This window comes from Dromaius novaehollandiae, chromosome 8 (assembly GCF_036370855.1).
Source record: "Dromaius novaehollandiae isolate bDroNov1 chromosome 8, bDroNov1.hap1, whole genome shotgun sequence".
Classification (NCBI taxonomy): Eukaryota; Metazoa; Chordata; class Aves; order Casuariiformes; family Dromaiidae; genus Dromaius; species Dromaius novaehollandiae.
This window is the reverse complement of record NC_088105.1, coordinates 27943419-27971250: the sequence shown is the minus strand read 5'-3', so window position 1 is coordinate 27971250 and position 27832 is coordinate 27943419. Positions and strand designations below refer to the sequence as shown.

Sequence of the window (27832 nt, the reverse complement as noted above, 5' to 3'; positions counted from 1 at the left end):
ATTACAGACTTCATTATTCTCTATTCTCCCTCCTGGCTGGTAATGATTGATATGGAAAACGAGAGAAGCAGCAACCTGAGAGGGTGTAAGTAATTCACGTGGAGGTGTGTTTAGGGTGCTCCAAGTTGTGACACAAGACAACTTTTGTCAAGAGAGTGAAAAACCAAGTCCAGCTCCAAGTACAACTCTTGAATGCTTGAGGATTTGACTTCAGGCACTTTGGAAGGTACAGGGTACAGTCCATCAATGCCTGTTATAAGAGATTAAATGATTCAGTCTTTTGAAATATCCGTCACTGTCAGTGGCCATTATTGTTTCATACAAATATTTCCTCAGAGACTACTAAAGGAGCAAAGTTAAAAATTTCCAGGAAATGTTTAGTGGTATCAGTATCCAAGTAAATATAAATTTTGGTTTTATACAAAGTTACCATTTGCATGAGATAAAACACTACTGTTAGGATGTGCTATTTTGCAAGAGAGTATTACATCTCATCAATTTTTTAATGCTGGTGAGAGTAAAATCCATGGGCCTGATTCACATTTGGTGAGAACTGGTATAGCTAATTTGACTTTAGAAAAAGCCTATCAATGATGATAAAAAGTTCAACTGAATTATATTTTTGCTTTTGATTCAAGAATTCAACATCTCTTTTCTGTGGAATATTTGCAGAAATTTTCCTTTCAGCATTTTTTTGTCAGAAGTTAAAACCATATTTGCCAGGAAAAGTTGTGTTGGGCTGGTTTCTGGCAGTGAGATGGCAGCATCTTTATACCTGCACAGAACTGTGATTATCTGACAGACTCACAATACTTTAATTCGGTACTATACTATTTTCCATAGAAGCAATATCCTCAGTGCTAGTTTGAATGCCTAGAATGTTAAGTGTCTGGCTCTGGCTGGATTCTCTACATTTTCAATCCGTGAACACGTAGCACATGGCCCTTGATTACTACTTTTAAATTGATCTGTGTCTGCTATGAAAATATATTGCTTCATAAAAGTCTTTCAGAGTATCAGCTTCCAAATTAATGATTTTTCTCTCAAGCTCTGACTTTGAGAGCTTACAGTACAGAATCACGCAGTCCAACTACTTGAATCAAATTGAAATCCAAACACCATCCATCTGCAATTCAGATCCAAATTCTTTCTGTGTGGTTGGCTCATCACTAGGTAAAGAGCAGCTGTTGTCCTGTTAAAGTGACTGTAAATAATTCTAACTTAATGCTCAGAGAGTGAAATTCACCCTGCTGCACTGGGGACCACTTAATCCCCAGCATGTTTCTGGGCTTGGCCTTCAGCTAGTGGGAACTGCCTAGCTCTTCAGCGATCAATGAAGCTGGGCTACTTTACACCAGCTGAGGGTCAGGCGCTGGGGGAAAGGCAGCACAGAGGTGCCTGTCGGGTGCCCTGGGGCTGTATGCTCCCTCCACCACGGACACGGTTGGAAGGCACTTGCTAGTTACAGAGGGACATGGGGGTCACCACACTGAGCCAGAAACTCTGCCTTGCCATGCTAACTGCCCAGGGCATTTGCACTGCTATGGTCCAGCTCATAGCCAGGAGAGAGGAACACTGAGTGCTGCCTCCTTGTACTGTAACCATCTCTCATTTTTACCCCCAAGGAGCCAGTTACCATGCTTTTTTTGGTTTATATGAGTTCTGTAACAAAAACAGTGCAACACGGAGAAAGATGTGTTTACAGCAGAGATTCAATAAAGTGTCTAAAGGAGGAATTTTCCAATGAAAAGAGATGGCCCTAACCAAGAAGGAAGGTAGTTCTTGTTAAAGCTGCTATATCAGAATAGCAAATGAATCATGATGTGATAGCAGTATTTGAAAGGGTGTTTTGAATGGAGCTGTCAGCAAGTATTTTAATAGCAAGTCTTCGGTTTCTGCTTTATGGGGTTTTTAACCACCAAAAAGAAAACATAAGTAACAAGGAGGAATTTAGGAATTGTTTAGTGTTCGGCTGTTCAAAGGGAAAGAAAGAGCCCTCCACACGCATTGCAGATAATGAAAATTGCCATTATGTTTTTTTCCTCCATTTGCTGATGTTAAACACTGTAATAATGCAAAGTCCTTATGATTTTCTAAATCTCCTCAATAAGGAGGATATTATCTACTTATTTAATTACTGAATCTCCAACGGCAAGGAGCTGTTACCACCAGCAGCTCAAACTCATTCACTCAGTTCCCCTCCCTGATTAAAGGGTCTTTGCAGTATAAAGAAATAAATCAATCAAAAGCCAAAACTGCCAACAGATGACAGAACCAAAAAAAAAAAGGCACTTCAGGGACAGATTTTCAATGGCTCAGCACCCACAACTGGAATTACTCTTTTGAAGCAACTCAGCCCTCCTTTAGGCACCTAGGATAGAGCCAGATAGTTCAGAGTGCCCCACCAATACTTCTTCGGAAAATCCACCCCTAACTGCAGCTATGTGTCCTACAGCTGTTGTGGCTTGCAAAAGTCAACTGCAAGTCATCTTCCTGTGGGAAGAAAGTCATCAGCATCACCCCTTCTGCAGGAAATGTGGCAGTAATATAAGATCATGCTCATCAGTGCTCTTACCATTGTTTACTACGAGGAAAACAGAGGCAGCCAGGTATATCAAAAGAGACTATTTTTACCACATTGCCACTGAAAGGAGCAGTAGCCCTGAACTTTGATTTCTCTTGCAGCACTCAAGACCAGATGTCCATATTGCAGCACAGAGCTGTTACTAGTTTGAATATCAAGCTTAAAATTGAATGCTACTGTCTGTATGGCATTCCTTGGGGGTAAGAAGCCATCGTCAGGTTGCAATTTTCCAAACATTGATCAGGTTAAGGCCAAATCTTGAGCAATAATTCTAGAGCACTTTACAGCTTATAAAAACTGCAATAACTTTCTCTGAAAACAGAAAATACAGCCCAGAGGCCTTTTAGCACATCCATCCCCTCCACAAGAAGAATTTGGTAGTATTAGCATACTACCTATTTATTCAAGAGGATATACAAAAAGTTCAGTTAACAATTCTTTTCTTTGCAGCCCACAGCTGTGTAAATATTATCTCAGACTCTCCTTTGACATCTGACTAAGCTTCAGACCTCTTGTGCAAAGTGGTACAAACTGAACTCAGCATTACTCCAGCCTGCTGTTGTGTCCTGACACACCTAGGCGTGAATATGTAGCTTTTCATGACGGAGCAATGATACTGTGTGACACATGCTTAAAAAGAGACAGTGACCTCATTTTCTCGAGGCAGCTTTACTAAGAAGTTCCTAGATTTTAATCACAGAGCTGTGTATGATGAAAGTTTTGTGGAATCACTGTACCGCAATTTACATGACAACCCCTAAAAAAACAACTGATCACAGCTCTACATCATTTACAACTGCTACACAGTGTCATTTCTAGTTTGATTAGCCCAGATGAAAAGCTGTGTTAAGTTTTAGAAACTTCTTCCCAACTCCACTTTGAAGTCGATATACATTTGAAGGCTATCTGCCTTTCCTATTTTCTCCGTGGTTGTTAAGGAGACGAAATTCTTTCTGTATGCACCAGGTATCCCTTACACAATGGGACAGAAAAATTGACTTTTTTATATTGCACAGTGGGTCATATTTATGAATTGCTGCATGCTCCATCAGAGATCTAAATAATGTAATATTTTGGACAGGTGCAAAGGGCCTGAATAGCTCCAGCTTCCATTGATCTCCCTTCTAAACTTCTTATGGGCTGATTTGGAAAGGTAGAGCTTCCTCCAGATCAATGCAACCCAGCAAAATGATTTATTCAAGACAAAAAGTAAGGAAAAGCCTTCACTGTAGTCTGACTTTCCACTTACTCCCTTCCCCTTACCACAGAGAACTAATGCAAGGTTTGAGTCGCTGAAAATAGATACCTTGGGTAGCTGTCTGGGCCCACAGAGCTTAGCTGAGTTTCTCTTTTAGTTCACGCCAATGTACATGATAGCTGAACTGTACTGAAGATTTTCTCTGGTGTTTGTTTAGCAACTTCCATTTTAAAGAGATCTGTGATGATGAGTTTTATGTGATGCACAGATCGCTGTGGCACTAACTCAGCCTCGCTGACATGCTGGCTGCAAGCTGCGACCCAGGGCACAGGAAGCGTTTGAGCTTGGGAGATGCCCAGAAAGCATTATTATGTTAGGAGGGCTGTGAGGGTCACAGCACAAAAACCTTCCGAGCACATAGCTGGACCCTCACCTAACCTGGAATCAAATAAGAGGAGACAGGGCAAAGGCAGCGGGACGTGACCTGCAGTTCCTCTGTGTACATGGGGCAGGAGTAAACCTGTGGTTTTTAGCTGTTCTTTGGCCTCCTGCTGTATGATGAATTCACCTTTTCTCTTGGTCTTCCTTTGGTGACTTTCTGGGAATGAGGACTGCAATACCTCAGCCTAATTTCACAGTCTTTAAAACTGAGATCCACACACTTTGCAGCAAATAAATATTAAATATATAAACATGCAAGTCACTGCCTATGCTTATGTTCTCCCTCAATGTAACTTATGTAGATTGCCGCCTATGTGTATAGCTTTCATTACAAATAAAACATAAAAGCCAGTGCATATCCTGAAGAGCTATTTTTCTTTATTGCAACAGCATTACATGAAGCCTACTAACATAAACAAAGATTGGACTTGGCTGTTTTTGAACAAATAACCATTTATTGCCAAGGCTTTTCAGGAGCTTTCATTTTCCTTTTTGAAAAACATGATCCTGCGCCAACCTAACAAATGTGTAACATTAAGCAATAAGCAAAATAATGGGACTCCCTGCCACACTGGTTTATAGACAGCTTTAGACTGTCACAGTTGTACAAATCTAAGACAGAAACTCAGTTAAGTAATATAGCCATATTAAATCAAAAACCCACCAGAGGAACCCTGTGGGGCATAGCTGCCGTCTTTCAGCACTACAACTGGCCTTTAAAGGGGGGTGGTGCCCAGCTAGCGCAGTGTGAGGACAGAGGAGTCCACGGGCGGCTTCCTCCTGCCCGGCCCCGCGCCGTCCTCGGGCAGGCTAGCGGAGGGCGCAGGACAGGGCCGTCTCAGCCCGGACGCGCGGTCGCGCACCCAGGGCCGTCACATCGGAGGAGAGGCCCCGTGTCTGCCCCGCGCAGAGCTTCCCGCTGGCTCTGCGCCCCGCACTGCCGCGCGCGGGGGTCTGGCCCTCGGCGGTCACTGAGTGCTGATTCAACCAGGCGCCTCCATTTTGGAGTTATCCTGAATCTCCGAAACTGAGCCCTAAGCACTCACACAACAGCCTGCCCATTAGACAATGAGCAGAGATTATTCGGCTTCCTTGTACCACAGCTAAACAGCAGCTTCCTTCCTGCCAGTGATTATGGCTGTGATTAACTGCACGGTTCAAGGTGAAAGAATAATACGGTTCCAGGCATGTATGGCTTCCTTTAACCTCAGCAAAACACAGTGCCAGATATTTCAATTAGTGTGTACCAAGGTCACAAAATCAATTTCTTATCAGCCAAAAACACACATACTGTAAATTTCGTTTTCAAACCATAATCTCTAAATTAAATCTGTGTACCTAAAAAATGTACAGTGCAAAACTGCAGTCCTTCAGCCCCCTCCTCTGCAGCCCAACAGCATTTCCACAAACATCACCTGGCTTTGTGCTCAATATTTAGAGCACAGTGTTTGGTTAGATTCTAATCTTCTTGGAGAATGTCATTATCTCTTTCTTTGGCAAATAGAGGCCCAAAGTGTCAATTACCTTCTTAAACTCTTTTATACGTACAGGTTGAGCAGGGTTTGATATTCTGTCTGCCAACAGCTCGGTCGGCAATTTTTCACAGTCATACACAGAAAAATTGTGCACCAGCATACCATCCTGGAAAAATTACACATTTCAAATGAGGTTACAGACAACTTCACCACTCCCGGACAGTTTATGCTGGAGGAGAAAAAAAAATCCTAAAGAAAACACTTTTCTACTATTAAACTCTATGAGTTATTGAACAGAGACAAAAGTAAAATGAGTACTGCAGACTGGTATGATATTATATGGAAATCAATGTAGCTGCAGAGAAATGACATCATCCTCTCCTATGTGTATAATTCTTTATGATACTTTCTTTGTTTTGAGGGTAACACTAGCTTCATAGCCCCAAAGGCAGCTGCAGAATCTGACAGCTGTAGGCGCTTTACAATGTGCAGACCTAGATACAGAAGATATCTCCAGGAGTGGAATTTAGGCAAGCTATTTCTTTCCAAAAACACCCAGTCTTTCCTGAACGAAGGCAAATTTGTTCAATTATACAACCAGAGAGTGAGTAAAACAATGACAATTTTGAGACTGCTTTACAATTTTTCATGGAAAAGGTTGCTTTTTATTCACATACCTGCATATACATAGATCCTTGTGTATACATTTGCACACATTTAATATTTGTGCATGAATATACACATGTTCTGGAGATATCTTCCTTCCCTTTTTTTCAGACCAGCAAGTGAGAAGAATGTATTGCTACTGTCGGACCTTTTGGGACCACGTTAGATGCTAGAGATACAGGAGGTGAGTCATCTCTCTGGTAGACACAAAGTAAGCAGACTCTGAGGTAATTAGTTTAAAGCTTCTTGAATGATTTTCCCATATCCTCTAAACATGCAATGCATTGATTGATTTTTAGGGCTGTAAAGCAGGATGAAAAGGGTGTTTTCTCAAGAAGTTAGCATTATTTGGCAACAGTTAAAACACATTTTGAATTAAACAAATAGGAAACCATCCATATGCAGATGATCAGCTTGAAAGTTTGGGTACATTTTTGAGAAAGACAACTAACTCTTTTCTACCACATCATCTACACATATTTTTAAAACTCTTTTTAGATGCAAACAGGACTAATTCAAAAGAGAAACTGGATATGATTAAAGATGTAACAAAAGGAAGTTGTATTTCTTCCTGGCCCGTTCAAAAAATCCATTACTGTATTTTAGTCATGCTCAAAGTACCGTTTCAAGAAAATGTAAACAAAAACCATGAAAAAAAAAGATGGAGCTTTTTTTTTGCCTCAAATCTGTGAGTGTTATGAGTCTATCATAGGCTTGATCCAAGGCTCATTTAAGTCGGGGTCAATCTTAACAAATGACTGTAGTGGGCTCTCTCTCTGGCCCAGGTAAACAATGTTTTCTGCCAGTAGAAGGAGAGCTAGCCCTCTGAAGATTTTTCTCTCTCTCATTGAAGTGAGAAACTGGGAGGGATTTTTTTGTGTGAGTGAGCAAACAGGGTAAGGCAATTGGAGTAAGACAGCCTCCTCTGTGTCTTATTTAGCATGATCATTTTATTACTTCAAGCATTCTGTGCTGCTTTCCATCTGACTAATGTTCTCATGTGTAACTTGGTACTGTTGCAAGGGACTCTCCCCTTTCAAACTCCTGGTCGACTCTTAAAAGCTTGAACGAGAATATACTTGCAATAGTAGCTAGTTACCATAAGCAATCCCAGTTAGTTATAAAAAGTAAAGTCAGCTTTACGAATTCTGTTTTGACTAACACTGTTATCAAAGAGTATAAAAATTTTCAGGAACATAAACATAGCTCAGTAGTTTGCAACTGGAAGGCAACCGTGCAGCAGCTGGGTAGTATACAATAGTCTACATACTCCACAGCCATCAAACCCTTCCCAAGATCAGAGAAAAGCGTAACATCTTGCATGGAAAAGGCAAAAGCCACACAAACAAAAAAAGATTCCACGTGAAAAAAAGTGGCCACAAAAACTTTAACTCCCCAAATAGCCAGGAACCTCCTACATTAGCATGTATATTAACACCCACATGTTCCCTGGGGAAGTGGACACACATCCACGCTGTAGAAAATGTCAAATCCTCCAGGCTAATTTGTCCAGGCCTTTCAATTCAATAATTTGCCTGTAGGCTTAATCCTGAATGTGTGATCAAGATACCTCAACTGGGCAAGATACCCTCAACTGGGTAGCAAAGGTTTTCTTTCAGTGTCACTAGTAGCACCATCACACAGTTAGCAATCAATCCCTGCACTTCAGGAAAAGGTGAAAATATTCAGCTACATTATGGCCAACAAAGAGGTGACAGGGGAGAAGGCTTTCTGTATGCTGAAGAGGAACCCTGAAGGCATGGACTTAATTAAATATAACACACAGTCATGCACCAAACAGGATGGTGCCGCATTACACCTCTCAGGAGTACCAAAAGTCAGACACATAAATCTAAAGTTCTAATTCTGAATTCAAAGATCACTTCTGCTCCTTCACACAGCCCGCGCTCTGGATTTACCACGCTCCAGCTGGAAACCATGTGAAAGGTAACACAGAATTTGGAGGTAAAACAGCAGAGACTGGGAGACGTGGTGGAGGAGGAAGAGGAGAAAGGGCAAGGAAGAGTGAGAGGAGAGCGCAGAGGCTACGAGGAGCGTGTCAAAAGGGCTGGGAAGCAGGATCTGCTCTGACCCCCTGCACAGCATATCCCAAGGTTTCCATTCGGTCACCCACTGTGTTGAGCCCAGTTATTTGTGTTTGGCTAAGGCATATCTTCCTCCTGCTGTGTTATGCTAGAGCAGCTGCAATTTGCCTTTTTATAGCCTATGGTAACTGATATCAGTGAAATGAATTTAGGAAGTGTGTGGGTTGGATCTTCCATATCAGTGATTTCAGACTGTTTGGTGAACACAGAAGTGACATCCAGTGATGTATGCCTGTTGGTAACAAAAAAATTCTCCTCTGGTGAACCAGCATTTAGATTAGATTGTTTGCTATTGAAGTACACTTCTTGATAGAATGCAATGATTATACCCAGTGGTTTTATAGGGTCAGGCTAATTTGAAAGGTAAAATCTCCCTCAAAACTGTATACCTATTGGGGACTGTAGAACGGCAATGAGGACACAAGTGAATCAGAACAAATTCCATGACTGCAGTAAAAGTTGATGGTGGCACACAGTGACATCACCTTTGAGCAAAAAGCTGGTGTCTCACAGGAAAGCTCCTTTTGAGAGCTGGCAAAAGCCAGAGAGTTGGTACTGGGACCTCCACTAAAACACAAAAATGTTTGTGTTCAGATTTCCAGTAGGCTATCAATTTGATTCATCTGAGTTTACATAAATTACCTTGCTATCTAACAGGGATTCTATGTTTTGATATAAAGCATCACTTTGCACTGATGTATTTTTTGCTTCTGGAAAGGATAAGACCTACTGCATTGCACTTTAGAAAGAAAGTCATCGCCCTGCTTCAGTGATAAGTCGCTCTGATCGCCTAAGTCCCTGCTCACTACTTCTAGAAGAGCTGTGACTATATTGCAAGTAAGACTGATTCATTTTGGAAGTATAATTTGCAAGTGACATTTACAAGAGAATATTGTGCAAGGATATCTGGGCGGTGATACTGTGTTCAGACTTTTCCTGCTTGCCTGCCTGCCCTCCTGGAACAAACAGCACTGCTTCATTTTCCTGCTGTATTTTACAAAGTTAAAGTAAACACTGTGATCACACTGTTTACTTTAATTTCCCGCAGTGTGCCAGCAAAGCAGTAAATTGGCAGTCAGCAATCAAGAAGCAGCCAGTATTGAAATAGCAGAGCTGCTTGGGAAAGCATCAGTGATGCCAGCCCATTTTTCTCTCTGTTTTAAAAATAAAATATTGGCTTCCATGAAGTTTTACTTCCGCCCCAATCTTCTCTAAAGGATCAGAAATTTTGTTTGTTTCCTTTTTTTTTTTTTTTGGAAAGAAAGCTGAGAATACGAGCAACACCTAATTTATATGGCTGACTGTTCTTTTTAGTTTGGAAACCAATTTTGTTTATTGAAGCAAAAGGTCACCCTTTTTGTATAAAGAAATGGATTTACAAAAGTGGCAAATATATGCTATTTATCTGTACAAAATCCATGGCATGCTTGCATAAGAGGAAGCTAACTTGTCTATAAATCAGTCTTATTTGGTTATATTTTTATCTTTATGCCAAGAACTCTAGCTGTGCAATTTCAATTAGGAGTATGATAATGTGAGGCTAAAGCCTCATGCATTATATTCAGAATATGCATCTGCCCCAAAATGGAGTCCTACAAGGAAAACAGTTATAGTTTCAGAGGCCAGTCTCACTCGTCTTACATTACATAAAACAAGAAATATAAATAGAAAACAAGAAGTAAGAAGAACGTGATAGTATTTTGTACCTCTGAGGTGTAAAGCTTGACAAGGTGACTCATTTATGGCTTTCTGGAGGGTATTATACAGAAGGAATTTATTACTATGTAAGTTATAGTTCCAATACATAAAAGAGTCCAGATCTTGCAGTCAGTTACTCTCCTGACCATGTGCATTCCTGCACATATTCTTGCTGAAGACAATGAGATTATGAAGAGGATTAGCTTTTTGTTAGACTGGCCAAAGTATGCCTTTGGAAAGTCCAAAACATGACCTAATTTAAAGTGGTTGAAATCTTGTGGGAAAGACTGTAAGTGGATAATTATTTTAAAAGCCATGACTTTGACACCAGGAAATTAAATTCATATCTATATGTCTTTATCTATACACAGCAAATCCAATAATCTTGACTCTCTGCAGTCACTTAGCCAGCTGGCAAAGGGAGCAAAGTAAAAACTAACAAACCCCATTCCTAAGCTATGCTGACATCAGTGATTCATGATTCATCAATAATGGTGCTAGGAAGTAAATGTAACAGGACATTATTGCCTTTTGCAGCACAATAAACTCAAGGGAAAAAGTCTAAGTGTATCACATTGAAAAGGCAGAGCTAGCAGAGAAATAACTTTTACAAGTATTTAGGAGGTGTTACAGGTAAGCAAAAGTAGAGACACAAATGTAAACCTTTTAAATAAATTGAGAATGTCCCTTTAAATAAAAGTGGGCCATTTTCCACCTATCTAAGCTTAATAGAACTAAACTGGAAACTAACATTTTTTGATGTTCAGTGTTTTTACAAGGAGAAAATCATGCTGGCAAAAAAGAACTTTAGCTGCTTGTTCTAGAAAAAAACCCTTAAAAATAACCATAACTGTGGTTTAATTGGATATCAGGATAAGCACAATGAAGAATAAGATAGTTCTACTCTATGCAAAATTATTAATGTCAGTGACAGTAATTATGACTCTTACAACCTATCTAAATAACAAAAAGGGCAAACACGTACACATAATGTACCATTTAGAAAATGCCTGTATTAGCACATAATTGACGATCTCCTTTGAAGGTGACTGGACTATCATTGTAAAAGCCTAAGATTATTAACTGAAGAAAAATGGGTAGCTATCTCGAGAATAGTAGATATACCTGCTGCATTCCCCATACAGAACAGCAAGATCTAATACATCATTAAGCAACCGAAGCTTTGCTTTCCTTTTTTTTAGCTTTAAACTACTTATGATAGGGTTTAGACTATATTTCTAATCCTTTTTAGAGCCTACCCAATTAAAATTCAGGTAACTTGTTTATGCTATTAGAGGACTACTGCATGATATTAATAATGCACTGTCTAACAAGCTGCCCTAGAGAAATGTAGGCTCTCTTTCAGAGACAGCAGCCACATAGTTCTAACACAAGCTTTGCTACTTAGCTGGAGGGTAAATGACTTCGGTGGTTGTTGAGGTACTTCACCAGAAAAAATGTTGGTGTCCTGACCTGAGGCTTGCTTCAAATCATTGCCGCTAAAGTGCAGAGCATTGCAAATACAGCTAGAAGCTGCTTTGCCTGAACTGACATTGGAATTTTTTTTAAAGATTCGGTTTCCAAACACTTAGTATAACTCTTAATAAACAATTAATTGATTCTCAGGCTTCGTGAATGAGTGAAATGTCTGTTTTACTGCACAGAATTATCTTTAAATAACCAATAAATGTCTTTATGATTTTGAAAGTAGAATTCCCTAAGAAAATATGGAAGACAAAAAAGTAAAAACAATTAAAAAAAAGAATATGAAGGGTAAGATAAATCCCTCCTCATGGAATAAGGTCAGTGAAAGACAGCACAGTTATCTTCACTGTAAGTTTAATTGATGATTCATAACCACAACTTTCTAGAAAAGTGCTGAAAGAGAATATGCAGTGGATTCATGATTATGGAATGTAACTAAATGTTGGTTTGACTAGTTGCAGGTTACACTAAAAACTGACTTGGTTTTCCTCTTTGCATTATTCACAAGTGTAGGCACTTGATTCTGCAAACATCCACTTAACTTAGAAATCAACCAGCTTACTCATGGTAATAAAATTGAATTAGTGCAAATATTAGTGTAGCAAAGGCCACTTCTTCTTCTTCTCATTTAACCTGTTCAATAGATGAATAAAGACTGACCTATATTTATGGCATCATTACCATTATATTCAAGAAATACATTTAGTGACTATATGACACATACCATGTACAAGGAGAGGCTGAGACAACTGGGTTTGTTCAGGCCTAAGAAGAGGAATCAAAGGTGAGATCTTATTGCTGTCTACAGCTATCTAATGGGGGGTTTTAGGGAGGATGAAGCCAGACTATTCTTGGAAATGCACAGTGGAAAGTGCAAATGAGAAGCATAAGTTGCAAGCTGCAACAAGAGAAACTCCAACTAGATATTAGAAAAAAGTTTTCAAAATGAGGGTAGTCAAACACTGGAATGAGGGCCCAGAGGGCTCTGTAATTGCCATCCTTGGAGACAGTCAAAACTCAGGCAGACAAGGCGCTGAACAACCTTATCTAAGTTGGACCTGCTTTGAGTGGGGGGCTGGACCAGATGACCTCCAGAGGTCACTTCCAAACTAAATTAATTCTATGATTTTATGATTACATATTGCTTATTATTTGGGCCAGCTGTATTTCTCACTAAACATTCCCAGCTCATAAAAAGAGAAGGCAGCTTTCCTAAGAAAAGGTCTTTGTATTCTAAATTTTCCCAAAACAAACACACTTCTAGTCATACCATGACAAATAAACTATGAAAACCCAAACTAAAGGTGGACAGCTTAGCTGTGCTCATATCAGACTGAAGTGCCTGTTATTGCTTAATTTCCCAAGATGCATGAGACACAAACTCTGACCAAACAGCTGGTTTGTATTCATAAGTACGACTCAGGACACTGAAAACTGATAAGATTCATATGAATTTCAGTCTGCCTGCAGCTGGGCATAGCTATGTCTACCAGAGGAGATAAGTATTAGCACTATTCATAGTGGAGGATGACTCAAAAATGATGTCAGGAAAAATATCCTTTGCTTTGGATGGAAGGTAACAGTATCCAGGGCCAGACCCCTCCACAGGATTTCTAGCATATTTCTCTTGCAAGCAGCTGTAGTGAAAAAAAGAACATTGGCTTCACATGTGGGCATTTCCCCATGGAGCACAGACCTGCTCCATCTTCTAAAGCAGCCTGGGAGCTGTATTTTTTGGTCACAATTAGCTGTTGGGAAAAGTTGCCTAGCGGTGTGTGCATGTGGAAGAAAGGTGAGGGCTGTGAAGTGGCAGTCGTGCCAACCCCAAGCTTCAAAAGTCCTGAGTCACAAGATAAATTGCTGAAGCTAAATCAGAGAACATATATCAGCATCTGGCATGGAAAAGGAAAGCAACTGAAGCTGGAAAACAGGTCCAAAACAAATGAGATGTGGTGCATGGTATGCTATATTAAAATTCTAGTTCGAGACTGAGATGTAGAGTTGCTCAAAAGTTGGTGAGACCTTAGGTTTTGGCTTTGAGAGCGTGTTAATCTAAGGTGTTATTATGACAGAAAGTTTAATCCTTGAGCTAATGGGCTCTCGAGTAAGTTTTTCAAGCAAGCACATAACAGAAATGCATATAGGTAAAATCTGTTTACCGTAACAGAATGATATGCCATTTCCTGTATATCCTTGGGTGCAATAGCAGCCTTGTGTTCCTCCCTGGACTTCACATCGGGCATCTTTATGGCATGTCATGTTGCAGCTTGCGGAAGCGTTGCCATAGTCCAGCAGACTGGACATAAGAACTGAAACGAAGGAAAATCATGCTTGTTTGTTCATTTAAAAACTTCATACCAGATTCTGAAATCAGATCTGGGCAAAAGGTATCTCAGAAATCAGGGCAGAAATCAGGTAAACTTAACATCATCACAGTGCCAGATGTATGACACAATGGGTCAAGTGCCACCAACTACAAGGACTTACTGGTTAAGACTACCCAGGGGCTAGAAACAGAAGACATCAGAAATGAAGAACTTGTGTCTATGTTCAAGAAGTATAAAATTGGTGAACAATGTAGAAGTTACTCAGTGGTCTGGGGAAATCATTTTAAAGGCTTTTAAAGCCTCTAGTACTTTCCAGTGAATAAAGCAGAGGCATTTATTTGCAGTCTGAATTATGTATGGAGTGTAATCCAAACAGCCCTACACATATCAAGTGTACACATATCAAATAAGGGTACACATATCAAGTGTACATATTTCAAATACCGAAGAGGGTTCCCCCGATCAGATTTTTTATTTTTTATAACCATTTCCATACATATGTCACTAACACATATTCATGGTCTGAGAAGATTAGATTGGCATAGCGCAACATTTACAGTATTAAGATGTAAAAACTTCTCCAAATTATTTAAAGGTAATGTCTTAAAAATACCATTTTCATGTTATGAAAGTACTGCCTTCTTTTTTCTGTCCACTGAACGATTCCCAAATGATATAAGTGCTAGTTGTATAAATGTATATAGTTTTCAGTACAAAGAAGAAAGAAGTAATCTTTCCCTTTGAGAAAAATACAAGCTCGCTGAATAATTATACACACCCTATACTATGTTACAAATGAGGCAGCTAATTCAGAAGGGAAAGTAAGTTTCTGACTTTGTACTTTATAAATTGATTGCAAGACAATGAAAGTTATAGAACACAAAGTTGCTTTTGCATGTTGTTTTCCCCTGCAGTTCTGCTGCTCCCTACCCAAATATTATTTTGGATATTTGCTAGCCTAGTATTACAATTACAGGTTTCATTGCTTCAGGATATCTCAGTGAGGTGTTGTTTTCTTGGACAAATAAAAATTTCATGAAAAATTCAAAAGAGTAAAAATTACACACAATTTTTAACAATTATATATAATCCAAATCAATTCAGGTCTCACCAAGTTTCATCTTCTCCCTCTGTTTTCGAGAGTGGAGACCATCTTTCAGAGATTAAAACAGAAACCTGTGGCAATCTAACGCCACTTTAGTGTTCATAACAAATCAAATCGAAAAATCTCCTGAGCAGAGAGAGAGAAAAAAACCCACAATGGTTCTGGTTTTACGGAACAGAACTCACAATGAGATAAAAATTGGTGTTTGTGGGATTTGGCTTTGGGACGACCGTAATGGTGGGATTTCCAAATCCAGTAGCAGCACTGATCACATCTCTGGGAAGCTTTCAGTCCGTCATACCTAGAAGTTTTCCACCCATCTCCAACGCACTCACTTCTCTCCGGCCCCTGCACCGTCATCCCCATAGGTCATTTTGCCAGACCCCTCTCCCTTTCCACTTGCCACTTGCTCCCTGGGGAAGGAGATTTCACCTACCTAGGAATGGAAGCAGTTTCATTGGTGATGCTGTTGCTGTGCGGTGCCTGGTGCAGAGCCCGTGTGTCACAGGAAAAAACTCTCTGCCTTAAAATGTATGAGCATGTGCAAAATATGCGCACATGCCTATCAGGAAAGCAAAGTCCGGTGTAGCCGCTGCCCTTACACAGCCCCTTGTCCTGAGCTTCACGTTTCCAAAAGCTCCTAAGAGGCTCCCAAGCGGGACAGGGAGGGTCAAGAGGGGGCTGAGGATCTGCTCTTCTGGCGAGTAGGAAATAAATGAGAAAGGAATAAATGAGAAAGCAAAAGGGAGGCAACAGCCTGTGTCGTGTAAAGGCTTGTAAAGTCAGAGCCTGAGTCCTGTAAAATCAGAGAAGATTCATGGGTGAGGGGGTTGGAGAAGCATGGGTTAAAGGAGCTGCTTGGGAGAGTGCCCCGGTCGGAGGGAGGATGAGTATCGCAGATGAAGGAGGACCGTGGGTGGCTGGGGCAGCCAGCAGGCCTGGGGCACTGAGCAGACCAGGGAGCGCTCACCACCGGGGAGGGAGGGAAAGGTTGGATGGGGAAGGCGTGAGCCACAGGAGGAACAAAGGAGGCTGGAGCAAAGGGATGGTGGAGCAAATCCGGGAGGATGAGGAAGAGGTGAAAGAGATTGGTAACCAGCTCAGGATTTACGAGCTTAGAGGTAACAGGCTACATGCTTCCTTCCACCTTTTCCTGGTGAGGTCAGTATACGTGAGCCCCAAGACTCATTTTTTTAGAGATAATCCTGGCTGACTGCAATTGTTCTTTCTACCACTTTCTTCATTTTTGAGAGAGATCCTAATTGCAGCCAAGCTATATTGCTTTAAGGGCAACAGCCTGTGAGGAGGTACAGGAAATCCACTGAACTCTGCTTTGTGAGGAAAACAAAGACGTATAGATAGGGCATAAAGAGGCAGGAAGGCAATTGTATCGCCGGGAATCTCAGGAGCAGAAGGAGCCTGAGTTTCTATGAATTCATGTGACTGAAACAGGGTGTTATGCAATAAGACATATTCAATACAGCCACTTTGGCAAAGTGTTTGGCATGCCCTTTGGGTTAAACATGAGAACAATTGCATCCTTATTAAAGCATCCCAATCAATGGGACTTCAGCATGCACTTATACTACCCATGGACATGGCAATATTTTTTCTGATCTTGTTATGAATGATGTGCATGCCATAATTTCCCAGCATCCTAGAGATGACGACTCACATACCGGTGTTATAAAACTGTAGCACTGATGTGTGCCCGTCTTAACAGACAGAAGCAGAGGGACATGCACAAACATGCATATTCCTGGAAGACTGGAAAATATCTCTAAACTAAATGAAATGGACATGAGGATATGGAATGTCACTGTGATTAAAATATTGTATGTCTGACTGGAAAGTTCTCAAGTTGGGTTTTTGCTAGTGAACTGATGGGAACGCATGAGCCTGCTCTTAGAAATTATCAATGGATGTGGGCATGGCAATATTTTTTCTTATGTTGTTATGAACAACGTGTATACCGTGACTTTCCAGCTTCCTGGCGATGGCTACTGACTGGAGCTGAATGTGTTAACCCCTGCTCAGACTGGGGAGTGGTGAGGCATGTAGAAATAGCACGTAGGTGTCTGGTTGGCAAAAAGTATTATCTAGCACCTTGGCAAAGAGAGAGGAAGCTCCAGTAACCGGATGTTAATTTTCGATGAACCACAGAATAATGAACAAAGAGTCCAGGTGTAAGAAGACTGTTTTTCCCTTGTTTGAGTTTGCAAAGGGGGGAGGTCTTAAAGGGGAAGAGAGGAAGAAGTTAGGAGTTAGTTTGTTTTGTTAAGTTTTCCTGTAATCTAACACAGAGAGGCACAGAGGAACAGAAAGTCAGATGAACTGTGAGGAGCTTTGATCTGCACGTCCTGTCCTTCACGTTGACATGCACTGTATCGTCGTGTGTCTATACTAACTTAGAGATCCTGCCACTGAGTTTCAGCTGACTAATAAGGGCTTGCTTTGGAAAGCCTATAATGCTGAAATTATATCTCATTGCCCTATGTCTTCTTACACCCCACAATCAAGCAAAGAGAGGTTCAATACTAAGCAAGTGGAGACAGTAAGAAGTTACAACCTAAATTTCTGGTCTTAGAGTTGAAGGTATGTTTTTGAAAAGTCAGTGGTGTACACTGCAGTTTCACGTAGACGTCAGCTTTCTTCAAGGGGTGCTCAGAGAGACTGGTTGAGGAGCAGTTTCTTGAATCGTAGTATTAGTAAATTTATAATGAAAACTTTAATTCTTTTTCTGATTCAAGGCACACAAAAGAAATCATGGATGATTCAGACTGAAACAAAATCTCACTCTAAGAAGGCAAATGCCTTCTTTCTGTTTTGCTGGAATATCCCACGATAAATTGTTTTTATCAGTCAAAGGCACAAACCTACCAAGGGACTATGCCAGACAGGCCCAGATGCTCTCTAGCTGGGACGGTACTGCTGAACTATTCTACTCATAGGTATAATGGACAACATGAAAGAAGGATCATAGGTCTAATTGGTAAACGATTTAACTTACGAATGGCAATGGGTGAGCAGGGAGCACATAAAGAAGGAAGACAAGGAAGAATGGAGCAAGAAAGACAGAACAAGGAAGGTTAGGTCAAGAAGGAACTCTGGGTGATAAAAGGAGCTTAGATCAGATTTAGAAGGTAATAGGGAGACAGTGAAGAAGGGGGATTTAGGAATATCTTAATGAGATCTCGATACCAGGAGCAGTGGATTATTTTTGCATTAGAGTACTTTAAAAACTGGCTAATGGGAGTGTCAGTTAGAGGCTGAAGACAGCAAGGTCGCAGTAGTCATGGATGTGGAGAAGGATGGACTTGACAAAGATTATATGAGGAGAATGAAGAGGAAAAGAAAGATTTCTAAGACGTTTTGGAGATTAGACCAGGCGGATTTACTGATAATATCTACTGGCCTATAGGGATAAGGAGTTACACAAGAAGAAATGAGCAGGTGAACACATGAGAGTGCAGACACTTTCAAATTTGTGCTGTCAAAATTTTCAAAATACGTTGAGAAAAAAATATTGAGGTGTCATAAAAGTGTAGTATTGATAAGTGCCTGTCTTTATAGACTGAGAGGAGGGACACGCACAAACATGCATATTTCTGGAAAACTGGAGAATATCTCTAAACTAAATAAAATGGGCATGGGAATGTCAGGCCTGAAGAATCAATCTATCCCTGTTTGCCTTGAAATAAAGAAGCATTAAAAGTAAGTGGTTTGTGCAAACACTCCTAAAGATGGCTTTCCGTTATTACACATGGAAAGCAGAGCCCAAATTCTACACTTAAAAGTGTTGTTCATTTTATGAATGGACCTATTTGTCTTTCCAAGACTGAAGGTAGGAGGGCTTGAGTAAATGAACATGCACAGGTTAATGTACTTGTCTTCAAACCACACGTTTTTTATTACTGATCACTGTGATTACAATATCTTATGTCTGACTATAGAATTCTGAAGTTGGGTTTTTGCTGATGAGCTGATAGGAAGATATCAGACTGCTCTGAGAAATTACTGGCTATTTTCCAAGCCTTGCATCACAAAGAAATGTATTTATTCACAAAGGTTTTAAAGGTAACTGGGATGCTGATTGTGCAGACAATGCTATGAAGCTAACACCCACAACTGATGAGGGAGGGAAGTTAACACTTCCTAGAGCTCAGTCTTAGGTGGCTTTCAAAAGACAAATATAGAGCAACTGTTTTCATTTCAGGAACAGCCTGCAATACCAAAAAAAAGAGCAAAAACTGAACAAAGCTAATATAAGGTGCATTATTTCCTTCAAATGAACATAAACACCATCTACTGTAATAAAGACAAATATATTCCTCTGATGTGATCACAGTTGGACTGCTAGCTGGATATCTACCAAAGTCTCACCACATTTACAGCTATATATTACAGCAGGGATAAACAAGGGCAGTATATCAGGATATGTATTTTTCAAATTAAAAGTTAAATATGCCAGTAGAAACTCTTCAAGAGCCAAAAGGTGTTGTCTCATGGACATCTTGCAAATGTACCTGCTAAAGGTTGCTGAGCCCTCTTTTAGACCACTATGAATCACCCAGGGAGCAGGTGGTGGGAGTGTGTATCAGACAGAGAGATCCCGAAAACTCCAGGTAAGGTTCTCCAGCCTCCTTGGTGCTCAGCTCCACATATATTCAGCATCATCAGGCTCCTGTATCTCAGCTATAAAACAGTATGCTCCAATATAATCCACTCGCGTATACAGAACCAGCCAATGCACATGCATGCACACACTCAGATATTTATGTATATCACATAAGCATGCATATGTATCTATTACTGAACTGGGCTGATGAATATTTAGTGTCAATAATAAAAAGATGATCCCGATCATCCTTTCAGCCTTTGCTTTTCTTGAAAAAGGACTGTTCATTTGAATCACCAAGTCTTCTGCCAAAAAGAAAATGGGATGAAAAACAGACTGGGGATGCACGAATGTCCTGGATAAAGATTTTTCTCTGATGCTTTTTTTTTAAATATCAAATTAATTCATCAGTTCCAAACCAAATCCTATCACTTCAAGAATTTAGATGGTCTTTATGGTACTTCAGAAATGTTTCATTTGTCCCAGTCACTAGCGCAATTATGGGTTTTTTTCTAGTCAATAAAATCTGGATACAATTGAAAATGCAGTTAATGTCAGATCAAAATAATGTATTTCCATGGTTAGTTAAAATTATTTTCAAGTAAAAAATCCAGGGAAAACATTTTTAGAACATAGCCTAGTCTATCATAGAACAGCCTACCTCAGAGGACTCTACTGCAAAACTAGTGTTAGCATCTGTTTTATAACTGCCTCACCTCACCTTCCTGTCTGAGTGCCTCACGAATCCATATCATTTTATGTGCAAACATCATATTCCATCTGAGCATACAGGGCTGAATATACCTCTTGGGATGATGTAACTCTAGGCAATTCTGAAGCAATAAACACACAAACACACATAAACATATGCATGCACACATCCTACTAAATCTGTGTAGCTATGTCCATCTGAAGGAGATTGCACATTTCAGTTTAGGGATCCAGTATCTTTCTGCTCTTTGCTTTACCTTGGGTGAAGTCATGAAATGAGGGAATTTAAAGAGAATGTAATGTTTGTGAAAGCCAGATTAACAGCCCTGAAACTGGGCTGTGCTTCCGCATCTGTTCTAATATGGAAGAGAGGTACAGCCTGGATATAAAGATCCTCACAGCTAAATGTTGTCAGGGATAAAGTAATTGGTTTCCACATCTATTTATGATCTTCTGGGACTGGTCATACTGGAATAGTTCTAATGATATTCACATTTCTTCAGAAGGAATAGAGTGAACCCCATGAATAATTACAGCAACGAACTGTGATATTACCAGTTGCTACTAATCCATACTCATTCTAAACCAGAGTATTAGAAGTTAAGGGCTCTTACAGTGAGGTGCTAATATGTTAACCACCAGATTCCCAAACTCAGGTATCAAAGATAGATACAAGAAGGCCACAATTACCTTTTCTTTGTTATACTTACATGGGAGAAGAGTTCTGACACTTGTTGTTATTCTCACATACAGTTCTAGACATGAAGTAGTGACAATCACTGTTTTAACCTGTCCAGGTCTTCACCCTCACAACACCACAGTCCAGTATTCTACACAGGCCAATATTCCACAAAGCCACCCTGGCTTTTCCCTCTTCAGATAACGTGCTGCAAAAAAAGAGTTAAACTATGATATAGATTTCAGTCTTTACTGAATTAACTTCCATGCCTTTCGAGGAATGAATAGATCCTAAGCAAGGATCTCAGGATTTGGTCCTACACGTCCTAGAAGTCTCAAACTGTGATGGAGATGCAAGCCCACTGGGAGCGGAGCAGAAGGTGTGACCAGATAGATGTCGGTGGGACAGGAATTGAGAAGAGACTGGTCAGATGAGATGTGTGCAATACTGGGATAGAAGATGCTGTTTTCCATCCTCTGAGATTCTCACAAATGTCTCAGTTAACAATTCCTAGTAGCCATGGGCTGCTGCTTTTGTGCTCTGTCCCCCTTCTCACAGTCCCACCATGACCAGAGCCCTCTTCCTGCCTTTCTTCCCCTTGCCCCCATTCCTGCCTCAGCCACCTCCTCCCAGCTGCATCTCTTCCTCTTTCCTCCTAGTGACTCCTCAGGAATTTGTGCACTTCCTAAAGTGAGAACTCTTGCAAAAGGAAAAATGCCTGAGGACTGTGGCTGGGGAACAAAATAATACTCAGGAGAGGAAAATACTGGATGACCATTTAGGACTAAGAGTGCAAAGTTCATCCTATGAACTGCCAACAGTGCTACAAGTCAAAACAAAACACCTTCACTAAAAACGACGACTGCATCATCATTGACTTCTTACATTATCCCTTCCTCTGCAGAAGGTTGTCTGGGATGTACGAGCTAAGAAACCTCTTATTCTGCAATGTTCGTTCTCTGGGATATCATCCCCTTCACTCCAGGTTTTAGGAGCATGATGGTTCACAGGGAAGCTGTAAAGTTTAGAGAAAAGTTGTCTCCAGCCCACAGAGCACAAGTGAAGTCACTCCACTCAATGACAGCAATGACAAGTAGAGAGAAGAGCAGAAGGAACTGGAGGGACAGATCTTCAGGCTTGCCTGCTGTTATTAGTCTGATTGCTTTTCTAGCATCCCAGCCAGTTGTCAAACCATGTCCTGCGTGTAGCTTGACTCCAGTACCTCAGCAGAGAGTTTGTAGCAGCTGCAGAGAAGTTCAATCTTTGTTCCTGCCTGGGACATGATTTAGAGCCATATTGTACCACACTCCTTCCTGCTAGGGGCTCATCTTGCCATAGTGTTAAGGCACTGACTGAGTTGAGCTCTGTCAAGTCCTGCTGAAGCAGTTTAAATTTACAGTCTGTAGTATGCTGGCTCGACCCTCTCTTAGAGACCACCACTACAATAATTTGTCTCAGTTGCTTTTGTGAAAAGCCTACCATCTTAGCTTAAACTCAGTTATTCATTGCTAAATCTTTTTGTTTATTCTCTAATCCTAACTGCTGGATTGTGGCATGTCTTGAAGAAATTCGGAGTATGCCCATCACCAAGTTACGTATTATCTTGTAAGCCACTGGTGCTCTTTTGACTCTGAAAGTAAACAGTGTTTAACCTACATCCTTGAGGCCACTTATCACACATCACATGTGTCTGCCCTTTTCTCTGGGCTTTTTCCATTTTGACTGTGTCCTTTCAGAGTTGCCTTTTAGCTTGATTGGATTGAATTCAGTCCTCAAGATGAGAAAGTAATTATGTTGGTCAAATCTAGTGATTTTTCCCCCCTGTTTACACCTTTGCATAGAGATGTAGAAGCCACATTTCTTACTTTAGGCCTACTTAATGCTAGGACTGAAGTAATCCTTCTAATTTGGACTCAGCCTCACCGAGGAGTAAACTGCATCCTTCTTTCCTTCCTCACTTCTGCTGGATAGTACATCCATGCCAACACCAGGATCTCTCCCAGAGAGGTTACAGCTAATTCACACCCCAACAATATGTACAAGTAATTCAAATGATTTCTTCCAATGTTCATTTTCTTGTACTTGTCTGCACTGAACTTCATCTGGTATCTTGTTACTCAGTCATACAGGTTTTATTAGCTCCTCCTGAAATTCCTTACTTTGCTGCTTGGTTTATATTAACTTAAATAATCGTGTATTGTCAGCAAATTTCAGCACCTTGTTATTCATCCCATTTCCCGTATCATTAAATATGAGTGGTGAGCAAATATCGGAGGAAATTATTCATGAATATTCATTTGAAGTTAAAAGCAAATTCCATTTTGACAGCAGTCATGACTATTCCTTGTTCACTTTCTGCAAACAGTTGAGAGCTAAAGATTTGCTGGTGCAAATGCATGCACAAAATTCACATTTTACTCCATATACAAATAGTATAAAATTTATTCCCAAACAAAATTCAACTTGTGTGTTTACATGCCAATCTCCCATTCCAGAGATAGGGCGATATCTCTAAATGGGGGATAGAGCCTCAGAAACTAAGAGTATATTTTGGAAGACCTCTCCCTTTCTCATGCAGAGAGAATCCAATACAAGCTGGGTAAGGAGACAACTGCATTTCTGACCCATCACATTCACCATCTGTACGAGGTTCCACCCAATGCCAAGCAAAGATCTGTAGTCCTGTTCAGTCCTTGGTGCCTGTACTGGCTTCTGAGCAATCCTGTATTTCCAGCTATACTGGATTATAAATTGGCTCTTTTCCATCTATACTGTCACTCTGTTCAGTCCCATCCAATATGGGATTACAGACTCAGCATGTTTGGCTGTATGGATGCTACCTGATAACAGTTCAGGTACCATTCACAGCTCCTCTCGATAAGGTGACCAACCACTGTTCCCTCTAGCAACTGCACGGTCACATGAACCCTTATGCAGGCAACTAGACTTTAAGGGGCCCTGCCAATCTTACACATTTCAAGTAGTAAAAAGTCTTCCTCACTCATATAGCAGAGGTTATACTGCTTACGTTCAGCAGAGCTTCTATTTAAATGTGACCCCATGTATTATAAAACAAAGTCATGACATATGTCATAAATCGGGGTCAGAAAAGATTATAATAACAATTAAGAACTGGTCCAGTCTGCTATCACTTATGTTATGCATCACACAGAGGCCATAACCTAGATCAAAGTTATCTTCAAAATCCAGATAAACGCAAGAAAGGGAAAACAGAGAAGCAAAGCCTGTGAATAAGGAAGAGAATTGGAAAACTGTGATACAATACATGGGAAACATTGCTACAGCAGAGAGATTAAATAGGTTTGATTTTTGTACACCTAAAAAAGTTGAATGGAGGTACCTGGTGAGCAGTTTGATATGATTCTCCCTATCCTTTATTCTTTATCATTTTTAAGGAAGTTAAAAAACATTTTTAAGTGTTAAGTGCATATATAAGGACAAGTAGTGTCTTCAGTCCCTTCAGTAAGTTCAGATCTAGGCTCCATATAAAGCTCTGCCTGAACACGGTGTCAAAGTTCACACACATGCATCCACACAAGACTGGCCTTTTGGGCGATCAGCCTACATTGTTTTTAGGTCTGTTCTACACATTAGGATAATGACCAAACCAGAATGGAAAATAGTCTATAATAATCAAAAAGCAACAAGAAATAGGTATTTGACAGTTTATGTAAGCGCTCAGGTAGGCCACAGCAGTTACTGAATAAATTCCCTGCCTGCAACTCTCAAACTAAAGTTAGAGTTGTGCTTATGCAGAGCTATAGACTTGTTTTTTAAATATGATGAGTGTATTCACATACAGATTGAGCTGGCTCCATCGAAGACTTTACTTAATAATTCTGATGTTTTCAGATGAACTATTTTAAATACTTCCAATAAATAGTGCTGCTCTATGTATGTGACATAATCAGTGCTGATTATACCATACGATACAGCTTTCTTCATAAGGCTGCAGGAAAGGAGATGTGCAGATATTCATATGCAACTTCCTTTATAGAAATGACTGCATTTAAAGTGAAAGGAAATTAAAATGGGATTCCATTGTTTAGATGAGAAAGTGCAAAAGTTCATGCCTAAATTAATATAATTCTGATTTTGACCTTTAGACAAAGCACTTAAGGGCTTTTCAGTAATGATATCATATTTACTTGGTGCTTATGCCTAGTTTCCATTTTTAATTATTTAGTGAATAAGACAATTACTGTTTTATTGTTTTATAAGTATATGCATTACACACTATATATGTTATAACCTTTAACCTCAACACAGTTGCTTTAAATCAAGTGATGATATGATATCCTGGATTTCAGATCACAAACAGCTTGCCCACAGCATTTATGGCCCTGATTTGGGCACACGAAAGGATGTTTGTGAGAAGCTCCATTGTGTCCCAGGGAACTACAGGGATGTGTAAAATGCACATGTAAATTTGCTCTTCTATATTTCATATTGTTTGCCAATCTCCATTCTTTAAAATTCTCCCCTAGGTATCTCAAATTATCTTTTATTTCAGCATTTTCAAAGCCTCCCTGTGAAGAAGAGGGTTTCCTTGGAGATTTTGAGACGATTTTGAGCTTACTGAAGTCAAGGGAACTATGCTGCTTTATGCAAGTTGAGGACCTAGTTTGATAGTCTCATCTTTGTGAATACAGAGTGGAATGAATTTATTCAAACTTATGAAAGCCACATGAATAACTTTGAACAATTCTGTTGTATCCCCTCTGCGTTTGCAAGAGTGTAATTTAGCAGACTGAAATTAATTTTTCTTCCCTGATTATGTTTTCAACAGACACTGGAAAGGTTGATGAGTACAATATAGTTTTAAATGATGTGCCTTGTTTATGCTTTTTTCTTTATGATCCATTACTATAGGATTTGAGTGGAACCATATGATTATAGTCTTAGGTTGTCATGCAAATGGACTCATTTTGTTCCATTTCCCATTCCCCTTACTGTCCTTGTCAATGCGATGGATAAATCTTGCTCTGTGTTCTGTTCCTCATAGACTTGTAAGGCTGTCATCAGAGTGGATTAATCTTCTGCCTGTGTTATCACAAAATTCTCTGTCCTAACAATGACTTATCACTGAATTTAAAGCCTGATATACTTTATACTAAATCTGTAGCCTTAGTCCTGCAACAAAAATTGTAATGAGAGCTAAAACTGGTACAAAACTAATCCATTCTTATCACAGTCTTTGAATTGTAATTTCATGGCTTTCCTTGAATACAGCATTTTATTGAACAAAACCAAGAGCGAACATCGTAGAATAACATACTTGAAATTTCAATTTTAAAAGTCACCTTAAGTAAACTTCCAAATAGTTTAATTAAGTGACCATTACTATAGTACAGATTATTGCCAGAACAAATAGCATACGAGCAGTTCCTTTGGTAAAAGCTGGGATGTGGACAAACTATTACTTGACAGGATATAAAAACAACATTAAAAATAATGATAATGGTGGGACTTAGATCTAGAATAATACAAATTTTAGAGTTACAGCTTCCACATCTAATCCCTTAACTCTCCCCTTCATGCTTCGCTGTTGCATGTTTTTTAACCTGATCTGTGATTGTTATGCATGCTTGTAATTTATTCTTTTCTTAGGGTTCTCAGAGTGGTCTACATTATGGGAAAAAGATGCTTTAAGCATTTCATTAAAATATATTTTTATGTGTGTACTCAAGATGCTAGATGAAATGAGAAATATTTAGTATTTCTTGCTCTCCAATTTAATGTATAAAAGACCAGAAGAAACTGATTTAAGCTACAGTGGAATTAAATAAAGTCTTCTAAACTTTAAGCTGTCTTGATATTTTATTATCATATTAGGCTTGTCTACATGGTAATTTTAGAAGGAACGAAAGAAGCCAGTGCACTGACTAGACTATGTTAAACTGAAGTAAGTGCTTCCACACTATTTCCTTATGTTGATTTACAGAAATTCCCTTGTTAACCATTTCATTTACAGATTCTGTTTGCTTGACTTAATAGTTGGCAATTTTGCCTAGGAACCCAGCACAAACTTTTGCATGTCAGCCCTGTGATTTTTCTCACAGTGCTTTATGGGACGCCTCCTAGAACTGGCAGGAGGCCTGAGACTCGCGGTATTAAACTGCTGTGATTCTTCTCCCACGATTCATCTATGTTTTGCCAGCTCCATTTCTTAACTGCCATGAGAGCAGCCTGGAAGACACACTGCTCACTTACAGCAGTCTTTAATATAAACAGGATAATGTCTTGTATTGGCACTCATACAGTCAGATGGATTTGGCTTTGTAGCTTTGGAGGAGTAGCATTATGGCTTCAGGAGAAGGAAATCTAAGGATGAAGTAAAAAAGCATTTTTTTTTCCCTTGGAGGGATTTCTCTGCAAATGCTTTCACAAAGTACAACATTGCTTCTTTACTTGGCGAGCTCTGAGTGCCTGATGGGATGCGTTCCGGGGAAGAAAGGCAGCACTGAAGAATTTTAGGCTGGAGAAGGTAATGATCCTGCCAAACTGTTTGACGCTCATTGGAAGTGACAGAACACCACGTGAAAGCCCTCTTCATCCCCCAAACGTAAAGGGGTGGGATAGATACCCTTGTTGCCTACAATGCTGAAGGAAGAAAAACTTGACAGGTAGCAGCAACAAGCAGGGAGTATCCCAAGTAGGTCAAATATTCCCTACAGACATTAAGCAAATTCACCTAGGACTAGATGACACAGTGCTGC

At 39.9% G+C, this 27832-nt stretch overlaps 1 protein-coding gene across 3 annotated transcripts in view; it reads right to left on the bottom strand.

Annotated features, from left to right (window-relative positions):
- The window catches only part of ADGRL4 (adhesion G protein-coupled receptor L4), a 98968-nt gene that overhangs the window by 61460 nt on the left and 9676 nt on the right, over positions 1 to 27832 (bottom strand). For 2 of the 3 annotated variants that reach the window (XM_064516024.1, XM_064516023.1), the window contains exon 2: positions 13812 to 13961. In XM_064516024.1, the coding sequence (XP_064372094.1) occupies positions 13812 to 13961 (150 nt within the window). Of the gene's footprint in view, positions 1 to 13811; positions 13962 to 15520; positions 16077 to 27832 lie in introns of those variants that run through there. The other variant, XM_026106513.2, reaches the window with a different exon arrangement.